This window comes from Bactrocera dorsalis, chromosome 1 (assembly GCF_023373825.1).
Source record: "Bactrocera dorsalis isolate Fly_Bdor chromosome 1, ASM2337382v1, whole genome shotgun sequence".
Taxonomy (NCBI): domain Eukaryota; kingdom Metazoa; phylum Arthropoda; class Insecta; order Diptera; family Tephritidae; genus Bactrocera; species Bactrocera dorsalis.
The window spans coordinates 77198942-77213910 of NC_064303.1; the positions used below are offsets into that span (position 1 = coordinate 77198942).

Sequence of the window (14969 nt, forward strand, 5' to 3'; positions counted from 1 at the left end):
CGCCGCCGTGTTTGAATAGCTCGGCTGGCAATCCATCGGCCCCTGCCGCTTTGTTGCTCTTCAGGCGGGTAATTGCTATTCAAACCTCTTCGTGGTCGGGCAATGGAACGTCTGCTCCATCATCATTGATTGGGGTATCGGGTTCGCCTTCTCCTGGTGTTGTGCGTTCACTGCCATTCAGCAGGCTGGAGAAGTGTTCCCTCCATAATTTAAGTATGCTCTGGGCATCGGTGATTAGATCACCTTTGGGGGTTCTACAAGAGTATGCTCCGGTCTTAAAACCTTCTGTAAGCCGCCGCATTTTTTCGTAGAATTTTCGAGCAGCTCTTCATACTCACGCATTTCGGCCTCTTTCTTTTTCGTTCTGCAAATGCGTTTCGCTTCCCTCTTCCACTCTCGGTATCTATGTATTTATTTATTTAGTTAAGTCTATGAACATTAATTCTTACAGACTAATGGAGATTTAAATTACAGTTAAATAGGTAGATAACTTAGACTAAAAAACAGAATTGAGGGTATTAATGAAGGATACCCTAGAGTGAGAAAAATCTAGAAGAACTTTCTCGGAAATCGAATTAAACTCCCGCATAGCACGCTTGAGAGGAGCATATCCAGCGAAATTAGTACTTTCCTTTTTATAATAAAATGGGGAAACAGATCTAAGACAACGCTGAGGAGTATTGAAGTTAATTTTCCCCAGTAAATAGGGACAGACAATATCTCCATTAATTACATTGTAAACAAATGAAAGGCAGAGAATGGACCTTCGATTTTCCAGCAATTTAAGATGTAAAAGCAATAAGCGAGATGTATACGATGGTATTGGGTCAACGAACTTTAAGGAGCGGAGAGCAAATTTAAGAAAAATCTTTTGAACACGCTCGATCCTATTAACAGACGAAATGCAATATGGTCTCCAAATGAACACTGCGTACTCCACAATGGACCGAACAAAACATGTATACAGTAATTTTAACGTGTAGGTGTCGGAAAAATTTAAAGCATTTCGACGGACAAAGCCGATCATTCTCTGTGATTTAGAAGTGATGTAGTTGATGTGATTACTGAAAGAAAATCTGTTGTCAAAGATTACCCCAAGATCTTTAATTTCAGTAACACATTTTAGGACGTAATTAGAAATATTGTAACTTGAAGATAAGATTCTACGTCCCCTACCATAAGAGATCTGAGAGCATTTATCTAGATTCAGAAGAAGCTTCAATTTCATGCACCAATCATAAAAGGTATCAATATCACACTGAAGTTTGAGTACATCTTGTGGGTTTTTGATTATTGCAAAAGTTTTTAAGTCATCTGCATATAACAGGAAGTTAGCGAAAGAGAAGCAACAGGAGATGTCATTGATAAATAGCACAAAGAGAAGTGGACCCAAAACGCTTCCTTGTGGCACTGCACAACGCATCGTCTATTGTGTAAATATGATTTAATCCACTGCAAGAAGACCGAGTGAAACCCTAAAGATGATAATTTTTTAATTAGAATATTGTGTGAAACTTTATCAAAGGCCTTAGAAAAATCTGTGTAGACACAATCTAATCCAGCGGAGAATGCAGACATACAATAATCGCTAAAAACCGCTAAGTTTGATGCAGTGGAGCGTCCCGAGACAAACTCATCCTGATTGACATTAATTATTGATTTTACTGCAAAAAATAATTTATTTTTAACAGAACACTCAAAATTTTTCGAAATAGTAGAAAGTTTAGAAATAGGTCTGTAATTGGAGACTATATCCTTTCTACCACCTTTGAGAATAGGGGTAATGCATGTCAATTTCCAGTCAGAAATAAAATTCCATGAGGAGAGAGACTTATTAAAAATAAGCATGAGAGGATATACCAAGACAGTACATTTTTTTATAAGTACAGGCGGAAGCCCATCCAAATCCAATTTGGAAGAAGACTTAATATCGCCAATAGCCTTGGCAATATCATCCTGTGAAAGACACAGTGAGCCAAAATTTATGGATGGGAAATTATTAGCCGAAAAAGTGGAATTAGTACCGGGATCATCGTGAACATAATTCGATTTGAAAAATTCAACAAACAAGTTGGAGATTTCGCCAGGAGTGCATACTGACTTTTCACCACAGCGTAGAGCAGAGGGAATGGCCAAACACGCTCTTCTAGATTTTACAAAGTTCCAAAAGAACTTTGGGTTCGACTTAATTGAAGACTCCGTACTAAAAATAAACCTTTTATAGAGAGACTTATCCAATTCATTAAACAGTTTTGTGTAGTGCTGATATTGAACAAAGAAAACATGAGATTTAGTTGAAGAGAATTTTCTGTAGTATTTATTTCTAAGGTTTTTTAACCGCCTGAGGTCCTTAGTGTACCAAGGCAACTTATATGGTTGCATATGTTTAAGCGGGATATTATTATGACAAAATTCCTCAATTGATTTCTTAAAAATCGAGAAACTATTAGCTGTATCTAGTCCCGAAAGTAAATCATCCCATTTAATCTCGGAGAGCAGATTGTTGAGTCGTTCAAAATCACAAAATGCAAAATTAAAACCAAGCCCATCAATAGGTTTAACATGAGCGAAAAGATAAGTATCCACCTCAAACGCTAGCGGAGAGTGATGAATGGTGGCAGGAGTAATTGAAGATAATCCATCAAGAAACCTGAATTTTAAGTTATCGCTGAGAAAGACTAAGTCAAGAAAACGATCGAAGTTATTTGAATATGAGTTGACTTGAATCAGATTGAGACTAAGCAAGCTATCAATGAGAAATAGCTCCTGAGGAGACAAAAAATTGGAAGGAATAAGAGCAGGACTATAGGAACAACCAGACCAGGCGATATTGCTTAAATTGAAGTCACCCAGTACACAAATATTATTCTCTTTCACCTTATTTAGTACCAGCGAGGAAATATTATTTGCGTGCAACTTATACAACTCTAACTCTAACTCTCAACATAATAGAGATTTGAGTCAAAATATTCGCTATCAAAATAACTAGAATACAGCCAAGTCTCAACAATAACGATAATATCGAAATCGAAATGTGAAGAAAAGTTGCGAATAATATTTGATTTACACGTAATACCCGATAGATTTTGGTAGTACACCTTAAGACAGGAGCCAGTTGAAGAAGGTGCAGAAAACGCATGAAAAAAGTCGTGACTAACAGACACATCCACTAATCTGCAGCGCTGTTTTCCCCTCCCTTTGGAAAAAAATTAAAGGGATGCAACTTAATGCCAGATGGCCACACTGAAGAGGAGAAAATGGCGTTAAAACAAGATGGGGACACACCTAACTTAAAGTTAATTCTCTTAAGATTATTAATATCAGTATCTTTCTTAATTAACTTATAACATAAGAGATGCTCTCTATCAACATTAACATGTTTAAAGACAAAAGATATAATATCTTCTTCAGTGACTGAGTTTTTAAAGGCCGACAAATGAATCCATTTCTTCGGTATGACGACATCGAGATCACAATTGGCATTGACACCAACAACAGTTGAAGCAGCTGGGGATTTTTTGCTCCTAGTACTCACTTTTAACTTCACATTTCCATCGACAGCAACTGATTAAGCAGCATTGACAGCGACAGAGGGACGTTTAGCAGCAACTGTTCGATTGTTTTTGGCTTTCGAATGAGTGTTGCTATTCATAGCAAGAGCATCAGCATATGTACTGGCATAATTAATAGCATTGGGAGCAGCTGTATTTGTACCATTATCAGCAGTCGTAGAGGGAGTGGAGCAAGCAGCAGACGGAGCGGCAGAGATTGCTTTCGATGTAGCGGGAGCGAGATAATCCATACTCACATTATCAGTAGGAGCAGAAACAATAACGTTAGATGACGGAACATTTGTACCCACAGTAGACGTAGAAGTGCGAGTGGAGTTAGCAGTAGTTGAAACTGAAGAGCGTTTTTTCGGTATAGTGGGAGCGAGATAATTCACACTCTCATTATCATCAGAAACAGCAGTGTTAGGCGGAGAAGCGACTGAAGAAGCATTTGTATCAACAGCAGTCGTATCAGAGAGAGCATTCGAAGCTGGTGCAGAGAACTTGCCGATATCGGACAATTTCTTTTGCACAATGCAGAACTCTGATTTAAGTTCGTTAAGCTTAACGCCCGCACGTGTTGTGGTCGATCGTAACGTTGCGAGGTAGGCAGCCTGTTTTCTCTCCGCTGTGATACGGAATTTGAAATGCCGTCCCACATTTCCCTTATACCGAGTTGTTGACAAGTGCTCTCAGAGAGCAAAAGTGCAAGCCGAGTAGAAAATCGTTCGGCTGTCTCTTGTGAATGCAGCTTCTCGACGTCGAACCTTTCTTGTGTTTGTTGACGTGCGCTTTTTGCTGCACAGAGGCGGGTGCGAATCTTGGCTGCAACAAGATAGTGGTCCGAGTCGATGTTAGGACCTCGGAGCGTACGTACATTTAGAACAGTGGAAACGTGTCTTCCATCTATCACAACATGATCGATATGGTTGGTGGCTTTTCGATCCGGAGACAGCCAGGTAGCTTGATGTATTTTCTTGTTTTGGAATCTAGTACCACAGATAACCATATTTCGGGCCCCGGCGAAGTCGATCAGCCTCAACCTATTTGGGGATGTCGTCATGTAGGCTCAATTTACCGACAGTAGTGCCAAAGATACCTTCTTTACCCACCCAGGCGTTAAAGTCGCCAAGCACGATTTTGACATCGTGGCGATGGCAGCTCTCATAGGAGCGCTCATAGAAGGCATCTTTGGTCACATCGTCCTTCTCTTCCGTCGGCGCAAATCAGCGTTATGTTGAAGAACCTCGCTTTAATGCGGATTGTGCCTAGACATTCATTCACCGGAGTGAATGATAGTACTCGGCGACAGAGTCTCTCTTCCTCCACGAGTCCCACATCAAACTTGCGCTCCTTTATATGGCCACTGTAGTAAATACCACAAGGATTTACTTGTCTCAGTCCTTGTCCCGTCCATCGCATTTCTTGGACGGCGGTGATGTCAGCCTTTATTTTCGTGAGGACGTCAACCAGCTGGGCAGCGGCTGCTTCATTAGCAGCTTGGCATGTCGCATGCCATACAGTTATTGCCAATGTCTTTCTCTGCCTACTTCTTTTTCCTTGTGGAGCAACTCCTTTATGGTATGGGGACCAACTACAGTGAAGTGTTCAAGTCCTTGCCTGTTAGTGTAACCTGCGGAGCGGGCGAGTTCGTCAGCCAGTTTATTACCGGCTATACCTCCGTGACCGGGCGCCCACGCTCCGCTAGCCTGTTCAGCCGTTCTCTGCACTCCTGCAGCAGTAGCGATTTGATCTCGTAGGAGGAGATTGCTCTTAGTGCAGCTTGACTTTCGCTAAGTATGGTTATAAGCTCATTGCGATAGTTGCGTTGAACGTTTATCTCTATGCACCGACTTATGGCAAAGATGGAGATGGTATGGAGAGCTTAGTGCGTGGACCTACGCTTCCTGCACCGATTCCCTCCGACGTTTTCGAGCAGTCAGTGTACCACTTGATCGTACTATTCCTCAGGAGCAGCTCAAGAGTGGAATCGTTCCACTCATCCTTGCTGCCAAGCGTAACCTTGAACTTCTTCGTGAAGTTAACCTTTTTGGTAATGCTGTCCCTCGGGAGAAGGGCCAATGGTATAGTGCCACTTATCGTTTTCTCCCTGGGACGAGATTACCATACCTTTGCCACACCCTTCTGTCATTATTTGCAGAAGTATGTGCTTAGCTACTTGCCCGATCTCAAAATGAAGCGGTGTGAATTTAAACATGACTTCAAGTGCTGCCGTCTTACAAGTGCGTATTGCACTCGACATGCAGACACAAGCTGGTCGTTGCAGCTTTGATAGTTGGAGCCTTACCGAAGTCTACGAAGCTTTTGAGGCCCAGGTCACCGCCTCATATGTGGTTATCGGTCGCACAATCATGATGTACAACCACCTAACAATCCTTGGCTTACAGCGCCAGGATTTTCCCGCACGCCGATTGCACACCATTAGTGCTTTTGTCGCCTTGACCAAGGTTAGGTCAACATGTTGCTTCCACCGCAAAGAAGAATCGTGAGAGCAAGATATTGGACTACGTTGGTTATTTTAAGGTTTCTGAGACCGGGTAGGGACCCACGTCTCTTTAACGAGACGATGGTCGTCTTAGAGGGTTGATGTTCAACTCAACCCCACTACACCACCCTTGGCAGCGGATCCCATTGTCAGTTAGTTATGCTAGAGGATCGTCCACGACAAGACTACATAGCAGCGGGGATAGCACGCCCACCTGTGGGCAGCCCCTTGTTGTGCCAAGACGAATTTTAGTATCTCCTACTTTGGTTTCAGAAATTCTAGTGCGCAATACCTACCTATCTGCGCATCGGTGCTGCCGTATTCCTTTTCTCCAGTGCCCTGGTTACACTCCCGTGAGACGTGTTGTCAAAAGCACCTTCGATGTCTAGGAAGGCGCAAAGCATCACGTGGTTAACTGGTACAGTGCAGCATTGGTCGATCTGCCTGCTCTGTATGCATGCTGAGCAGCATGCAGGGGTGCAATTTTCACGCCTTCGACCTTATTTCATGATCTACGGCCTTTTCCATACTTTTTAGTAAGAAAGAAGTTAGACTGAAGGATTTAGCCTTAAGTCTTTCCTACTTTTGGTATGAAGATCACCTTCGCGGTCCTCCATAATTTAGGGATGTACGCCATTGCGAGGTTATCCCTCATCAGCCGAGCAAGATATGGCAGTAGATCCTGCCATTCCTGTTGTAAAAACACTGGAAAGAGACTTGAATTTCTCGAACGAAGCCATTGCCCACCTGATCGAATCCATAGTAAATAGCTTTGGTTTGTAATGTTAAAAATATACTTTCAATCATTCATTTACACATTTCTATTGATGTTTTTTTTTTGCAGTAACACCGGCGCAGTTGAATTTTATTTATTTATTTTTTGATAAAAAAAACGTGAAAAACCTCAACGAAACAATTAGGGCAAGTTATGTACGACAGTATGGCACCACTCTTGTAAATTGAATGGACACTCTATTAATTCATGCGCTGATCGTTTTCGAATTATCGATGAGAGCATCAAGTAACGAATTAAAATTTATTAGGGGTACTCTCTTGCTCTTGCAAAACCTTTGCACGGTGTACGAATTGCAGAATGACACGCTGTTAGCTGTCATTTTGCAAAAAGAAATATTACGTCGTTAAATTGTTGAGGAAGGTAAATTTTAAATAGATTGTATAATTTCTACTTAAAGGTCCGTTTCCAGCTCTCAAGTAAATGCTAAAGAAAAATTATTTCTTAGCTGTAGTCAACTTCGCGGGATTCTGTAACCAGTCTCTAGTCTCTATTTGAGACATTTTGAGGTAAAGTCTCAATTTGAGACTAGTTATTATTCACTAAACAGTCTCTAGCGTTAGTCTCAAAATATTGCCTTAAATTTCAGACCTGGTAGTTAGCAGGTCACAAAACCAAAAAGAACTCTTGTCACCATTTTGAATATACTGAATAGAGATCATAATAGATATTAATCGATTGTCTTTTTTTATATTTTGCAAGAAACTCAAACACAAAAAGGTTAAAAAAAATCAAATTTAGAGACTTGAGACTGTATCACAGTACAGAATCGCACGGTTTGACAGCAGGTTACGCATTGTAAATGATGCACACTAGAAGAGCATGAAAAAATAAACAAAGAAAATATATTGTTACAAAAAGTAGTATTCAGTTTTATTTGTATTGCTATATGCATCCCTGATTATGAACAATAGCTGTAGGTATATGGAATAGCATTTGTCTTGTTGTAGACATCTGGCGCCACGGCTGTCTGCTTGTCGAAACAATAGACATCTGGCGCCGCACTGTCTGCTTGTCTAGGTAAACAATTGCTGAGTCTGGCGCCGCGACTGTCTGCTTACGTCTGGCGCCGTATAGCCGTATGTTCTGGTAATTTCCAGACGCGATATTCTAGAAGGACACGTCGGCATCAGCGAGAAGTGCGTGGCTATATAAGCCGTGGCAGCGCCAACGTAATCAATCAGTGCTAAGAGTAAACTGCTATAGTGTAGACGAGTTGTGAAATAAAGAGTTGTTGAATTAAATTAAACAGTGTTGATTTTATTTGTCAATCCAGAGATACGAACCTAACAAAGTAAACTAGCAAGAGTAAATTCGTAACAATTGGTGTCAGAAGTGGGATTGTCAAATAATCCAAATTCAAGATGGTTAAATTCGGAGAATTGAGAATTCAGCAATTAAAAAAGGAACTGGAGGAGCGTAATTTGCCGATAAGCGGACAAAAGGCGGATCTGCAGGCACGATTACGTGAAGCAATGGAAGCGGATGGAATTAATGTGGACGAGTTCGAATTTGTTGGGCCAGAAACTTCTACAAAGGTAGAAGAAAAAGTAGAAGAACAACGAACATCATCAAGTGCAGACACGAACATGCTGTTAGTGGCTTTTAAGCAAATAATAGCTGAAAATATATCACAAATAACAGAGAATGCAGTGCAAACAGAAAATCGTCTGGCACAGCAAATAGCTGAAAATACATCGCAGTTAAAGTCTTGCCTTACACAACAAATGACTGAAAATAATACGCAGTTAGAAAAGCGTTTGGTACAACAGATTACAGAAAATACTACACAAGTACAAAAACAAGTGCAAGAGAAATTTTTCAAAATTTGAAGAGGAATTAAGCACGTTAAAAAATGAAGAAGAAAATTTAAAATCAGAATTTCTTCAACTGAGTAATCGTATGCGAGAACTGCAACTGCATGGCCCTGCACCATCAATAAATAATCCAAGATTGAAGGCACCCACATTCGATGGAAGTATTCCATTTCAAATTTTCAAACTTCAGTTTGAAAAGACAGCAATGGCCAATAACTGGAATGCAGCGGACAAAGTGGCGTCCTTGTTTGTATCATTGAAAGGGCCTGCGGCAGAAATCCTTCAGACTATTCCAGACTGTGAACGGGACAACTATGAGGCATTGATGAGTGCGATAGAAAGACGATATGGTAGTGAGCACCGGAAACAAATATACCAGATCGAACTGCAAAATAGGGGTCAGAAGATGAACGAGTCATTGCAAGAGTTCGCAACTGAAATCGAACGACTGGCTCATTTGGCAAATGCAGATGCACCTGTGGATTACATTGAGAGGGTAAAAATTCAATGTTTCATAAATGGAATTCGTGATGTGGACACCAAACGCGCCACATATGCATTGCCAAAAAGAACGTTTGCTGAAACGGTTTCGCACGCCCTCACACAGGAAACAGCTTCCCTACTAAGTAAACCAGCACACAAAGTACAAAGGGTTGAAATGGAACAACCGGCGCTGATGGAAGAAATATTGAAGACTCTGAAGACAATTGCTGCACCGCGAGTAAATACAACAGGAAGATGTTTCAACTGTGGAAAAGCGGGTCACTTTGCCCGAAATTGCAATATAAAAGTAAACCCATCAAAACGGAAACAACCAACAGATAACGAGGACGGAGCATCCACATCTCACAAGTCGTTAAACTAAAACGGAACAGTTCAAAGGGGCGTGAGCTGGTTCCCACAACTATTTGCCCCGCCATCTCGATATCACAAATAGGTCGCCATGACAACAATCTTACTATCAACGGCATCGTAAATGGACGACTGTCAACGCTTACTTTGGATACTGGTGCCACACATTCAATTATCCGACCGGATGTGGTAAGAGGAACGGTTGAACCATTAGTCGGTTGCAAGCTTCGAACGGCCACCGGGGAGGAAGCAGCTGTCGCGGGAAAAGTGTTTTGCAAAGTGATGATTGGTACCCTGGAAGTTAATCACATCTTCATCGTAGCAGAAATCACGGATGAAATTATAATGGGAGTAGATTTCATGATTGATCACGGGGTTACTTTGGATTTAAACAAGCAAATGCTGTTTTGCCAGAACATGGAGATGCCTATAAACACCGGATATGTGACCAACGTTGAAAGTAAGAGGGTGATTGTTGATGATAATCAGAGTATTCCACCAAAATCTGAGGCGATTGTATGGGCCAAAGTGAATGGAGGAGGTGGGACTGAAGAGTTGTGGATTGTGGAACCAACAAAAATAGATACACCCATATTGGTAGGAAGAACGCTTGTGAAAATTAGAGAAGACGCCACCATTCCGGTCAGAGTAGTGAATGAATTCAACACGCCTATAAGGCTGAAGAAAGGAGCAGTAATTGGACAGTGCCAGAATATAAGTGCAATAGCACGATGCGAACGGTCAGAACAGAAGCTTACTATTGAGCCACAGCAGATAAGTCCTACACTCCTAAACAATTTGCTGAATGAGCTGCATGGAAATGAAAAATTAAAAGCAGAAAAACTATTAGAAAAATACGCATCCATATTTGCAAACGAAGGAAACACAGGAAGAACCGGCATTGTCAAACATCGCATAAATACTGGGGACGCTAAACCAATCCGACAAGCTCCGCGTAGGGTTCCACTAGCAAAACGTGAGGATGCTAACAAAATTATTGAAGACATGCACAAAAACGGTGTAATCGAACCTTCAATAAGTCCATGGAGCTCACCTATCGTCTTAGTTAAAAAGAAAGATGGTAGCACCCGTTTCTGCGTAGATTATAGGAAGTTGAATGATGTCACAAAGAAAGACAGTTATCCTCTACCAAGAATCGACGATACATTAGACACCTTGTCTGGAGCGAAATGGTTTTCTACATTAGATCTACAAAGTGGATATTGGCAAGTCGAGATTGATGAATGTGACCGTGAAAAGACCGCTTTCAGTATGGGCGACGGGTTATGGGAATTCTCTGTGATGCCATTTGGGTTATGTAATGCGCCTGCAACGTTCGAGCGACTGATGGAACATGTGTTAAAAGGACTCAACTGGAAGACATGTTTGGTGTATCTTGATGACATTATCATTATGGGAAAAAGTTTCGATGATCATCTGAAAAATCTAGAGGAAGTCTTTCAGCGAATAGCATCAGCCGGATTACGCTTGAATTCCAAAAAGTGTTCATTATGGAAGAAGCAGGTCACATATCTCGGACATAAAGTGTCAACTGAGGGGATTCACACCGAGGAAGGAAAAATAAAAGCAGTCAAAGATTGGCCTCGACCCACCAACATACATGAACTCCGCAGCTTCCTTGGCTTATGCACGTATTACCGCCGTTTTGTACCTGGATTTGCGAACGTGGCTAGAAGTTTACATGATTTAACAAAGAAGAATCGCCCGTTCGTATGGCAGTTGGAACAAGAAAAAGCGTTTGAGCAGCTTAAAGAACTACTTTGTACGGCGCCGATGTTAGCTTATCCAATACCTGGAAAGAAATTCATCCTGGATACAGATGCGAGCGCTTATGGAATTGGAGGTGTCCTGTCTCAGCTCATCGACGGACAAGAAAGAGTAATTGGGTATTACAGCAGAGTGCTCGGGAAACCAGAGAAAAACTACTGTGTGACGCGAAAAGAACTACTAGCTGTGGTGGAATGTGTAAAACATTTCCACAAGTATTTGTATGGACAACAATTCTTGCTGAGGACGGATCATGCAGCATTAAAATGGTTATTACAGTTTAAGAATCCGGAAGGCCAAATTGCACGATGGATCGAAAGATTACAGAATTACGACTTCGAAACAGAACACCGAAAGGGGATTCACCACAAAAATGCGGATGCATTATCACGTCGCCCATGTCCACTGGAATGTAAACATTGTTCCAAATCAGAGGGAAAAGAAGGTATAATCGACGTGCGATTACTGAATATAGAACCTGAAGATGATTGGACTCCTCACCGCATCAGAATCAATCAGCTGGAGGACCCTGATCTTGCAAAGCTGATAATAGCCAAAGAAAATGGGGTACGACCACCAAAGGAACAAATAAGTAGCGAGAGTCCAACTGCAAAAGCATATTGGGCCCAATGGAACAGCATAAACCTCGTTAATGGATACCTTCATCGTACCTGGGAAAGTGAAGATGGCAAACAGTCTCGTCTGTTGATCATAGTACCGAAGTCCATGATCCCGAAAGTGTTGAAAGAATATCACAATGGACCTAGTGGAGGGCACCTTGGAATTACAAAAACTATAGAGAAGATTAAACAACGGTTCTACTGGATCGGTTGTCGAGATTCCATAGCAGAATGGATAAGTAATTGCGTAGAGTGCATGGCAGCTAAAGGTCCTAAAGCCAAAAGTCGCGGTAGGCTACAACAGTACAACGTGGGATCACCATTTGAACGAGTCGCAATGGATGTTGCAGGTCCGTTCCCAACCAGTACGGCCGGTAACAAATATCTACTGGTTGTCATGGACTATTTCAGTAAATGGCCAGAAGTATATGCCTTACCAAACCAGGAAGCGAAGACCGTAGCCGAAGCGTTTGTAGGAAATTGGATAACAAGGTTCGGAGTGCCCGTCGAATTACACTCAGATCAAGGCAGGAATTTCGAATCTTCCATTTTCCAAGAAGTCTGTACATTATTGGGCATCCACAAGACACGGACAACAGCGTTACACCCACAATCAGATGGAATGGTAGAGAGATTCAACCGAACGCTCGAAGAACATCTGCGGAAAATCGTTGATAAAGACCAACGGAATTGGGACAAGTGCATCCAGATGTTCCTGCTGGCGTATCGTTCAGCGAAGCACGAGACAACTGGTTACACGCCGGCAAAGATTATTTTCGGATCTGATCTGCGACTCCCTGCTGATCTTAAGTTTGGAACGAATCCTACAGCTGTAAGAAATGATGGAGATTATTGTTCTGCCTTAAAGGAAGAAATGAATGAATTGCATCTAATGGTAAGACAGCATACGCATCTGATGAGCAATAAGATGAAGGACCGGTTCGATCAAGCGGCAAATTCAAAAGGTTTTGAAGAAGGTGATCTGGTCCTGTTGTACAATCCACTTCGAAAGAAAGGCTTGTCCCCGAAACTACAGACAGCCTGGGAAGGACCCTATATGGTGATGAAACGACTTAATGACGTGGTATACCGCATACAAAGAAATGGAAAAGCACGATGTAAAATGAAAGTAGTACATTTGGAGAGGCTCGCCCCATTTGGTTCAAGAGGATTTGTGCCTAATCGGGACGATTAGGCTTTAGTGGAGGGCAGTGTTACAAAAAGTAGTATTAAGTTTTATTTGTATTGCTATATGCATCCCTGATTATGAACAATAGCTGTAGGTATATGGAATAGCATTTGTCTTGTTGTAGACATCTGGCGCCACGGCTGTCTGCTTGTCGAAACAATAGACATCTGGCGCCGCACTGTCTGCTTGTCTAGGTTAACAATTGCTGAGTCTGGCGCCGCGACTGTCTGCTTACGTCTGGCGCCGTATAGCCGTATGTTCTGGTAATTTCCAGACACGATATTCTAGAAGGACACGTCGGCATCAGCGAGAAGTGCGTGGCTATATAAGCCGTGGCAGCGCCAACGTAATCAATCAGTGCTAAGAGTAAACTGCTATAGTGTAGACGAGTTGTGAAATAAAGAGTTGTTGAATTAAATTAAACAGTGTTGATTTTATTTGTCAATCCAGAGATACGAACCTAACAAAGTAAACTAGCAAGAGTAAATTCGTAACAATATTTATGTAGGACACTGTGTAGGAACAGATGTGACAGCAGCGAACGGACTGGAATGACAACGGAACAGTAGGTACGAAGACGATTTAAGGACAGACAAAAGAACAGATTACGCGAGACCACCGGCAGCCACGGACCACTTAAGCTAAGTTGAATTTTGTTAAATAAATATTAGTGAATTGTAACTGCATTTTAAATACGGCATTTTAAATAAAATCCTACAAGTGGTGTCAGAAGTGGGATAAGTGCGATTTTAAGTGAAACTTTTATAATCGAAACGCGTTCGTAAAAGTGGTCCGTGGTGTGCAAAAATTGCGGTACTCAAACAGCATAACGGAGTGGTACAACTTGGAGCACTAGCAGCAGTGGCGGTAATAGCACCAGCAGTAGTAGCAGTAGCGGCAGCATCAGCGCCAGTAACAACAGCAGCAGCATCAGCGTCAGTAATAGTAGCAGCAGTAGCAGTAACAGCAGCATCAGCGTCAGTAACAACAGCAGTAGCAGCAGCATCAGCGTCAGTAATAGCACCAGCAGTAGTAATAGTAGCAGTAGTAGCAGTAGCAGCAGCATCAGCGCCAGTAACAACAGCATCAGCAGTAGCAGCAGCATCAGCAGCGGCATCAGCGTCAGTAACAGTAACAGTAACAGCAGCAATAACGGCGGGTATACACAGTGCGTACGGTAAAAGTACAGTTCATCGTTGGAAAAACAGATAAGTCCTTATGATATACAATTGTACAGTTTAACGTAAAATAAGATATCGAATATTTTGTGAAAATTTTGTGAAATTTATGGCGAATATCGCAACAAACCTTTATCGATGAAAATACGTTTTAAAATTTTTACGTGAGATATATGTATAAATATTATTAGTGAAATTCAGATTTTTGGAATATTATTGATTTTTTGGTAACACATTGTAAATCATGAACCGCGAAGAAATTTCTGAGCTGACTGTTGACGGTCTGAAGGAAAAGTTAGGCGATTTAGGGCTATCGACTGTCGGACGGAAAGCGACACTACAAGACAGACTGATGGAGCATTTCGGCCTGACTGTGAGTGACGGTTCCGAAACTGATGTGGAAGAGGTAGCAAGCCAACGAGGTGTGCGTGAGGTTAGAGTCGAATACCACAACTTTACTCTCCGAGATGTTGAGGACTCAATGACTTCGTTTAAAGGAACAGGTCGTCCAAGTTTCGAAAAATGGCTTGAGGATTTTGAGGCAAACGCATCGGCAGTGCATTGGAACGAGCTGCAAAAATTCATCTACGCAAAACAACTATTGAAGGGTGCGGCAAAGATTTTTATAAGAAGCCAGAGGGGAATAAGCAGCTGGAGTTCACTAAAACTAGTGCT

The 14969-nt window shown here is 41.8% G+C and overlaps 1 protein-coding gene across 1 annotated transcript; it reads left to right on the forward strand.

Moving 5' to 3' along the window:
• Nucleotides 1–5767: 5767 nt before the first annotated feature.
• Nucleotides 5768–14297, forward strand: LOC125778054 (uncharacterized protein DDB_G0271670-like). The gene is made up of 2 exons (XM_049454166.1): nt 5768–5928; nt 13967–14297. Exons 1-2 carry the CDS (start codon nt 5768–5770, stop codon nt 14295–14297), a joined length of 492 nt encoding a protein of 163 aa, XP_049310123.1.
• Nucleotides 14298–14969: the final 672 nt, after the last annotated feature.

Coding starts and splice junctions, on each gene's coding strand:
- LOC125778054 (XM_049454166.1), top strand. CDS start 5,768: ATGACTTCAAGTGCTGCCGTCTTACAAGTGCGTATTGCACTCGACATG. Junction 5,929..13,966: donor ATCGGTCGCACAATCATGAT/GTACAACCACCT, acceptor TACAACTTGGAG/CACTAGCAGCAGTGGCGGTA.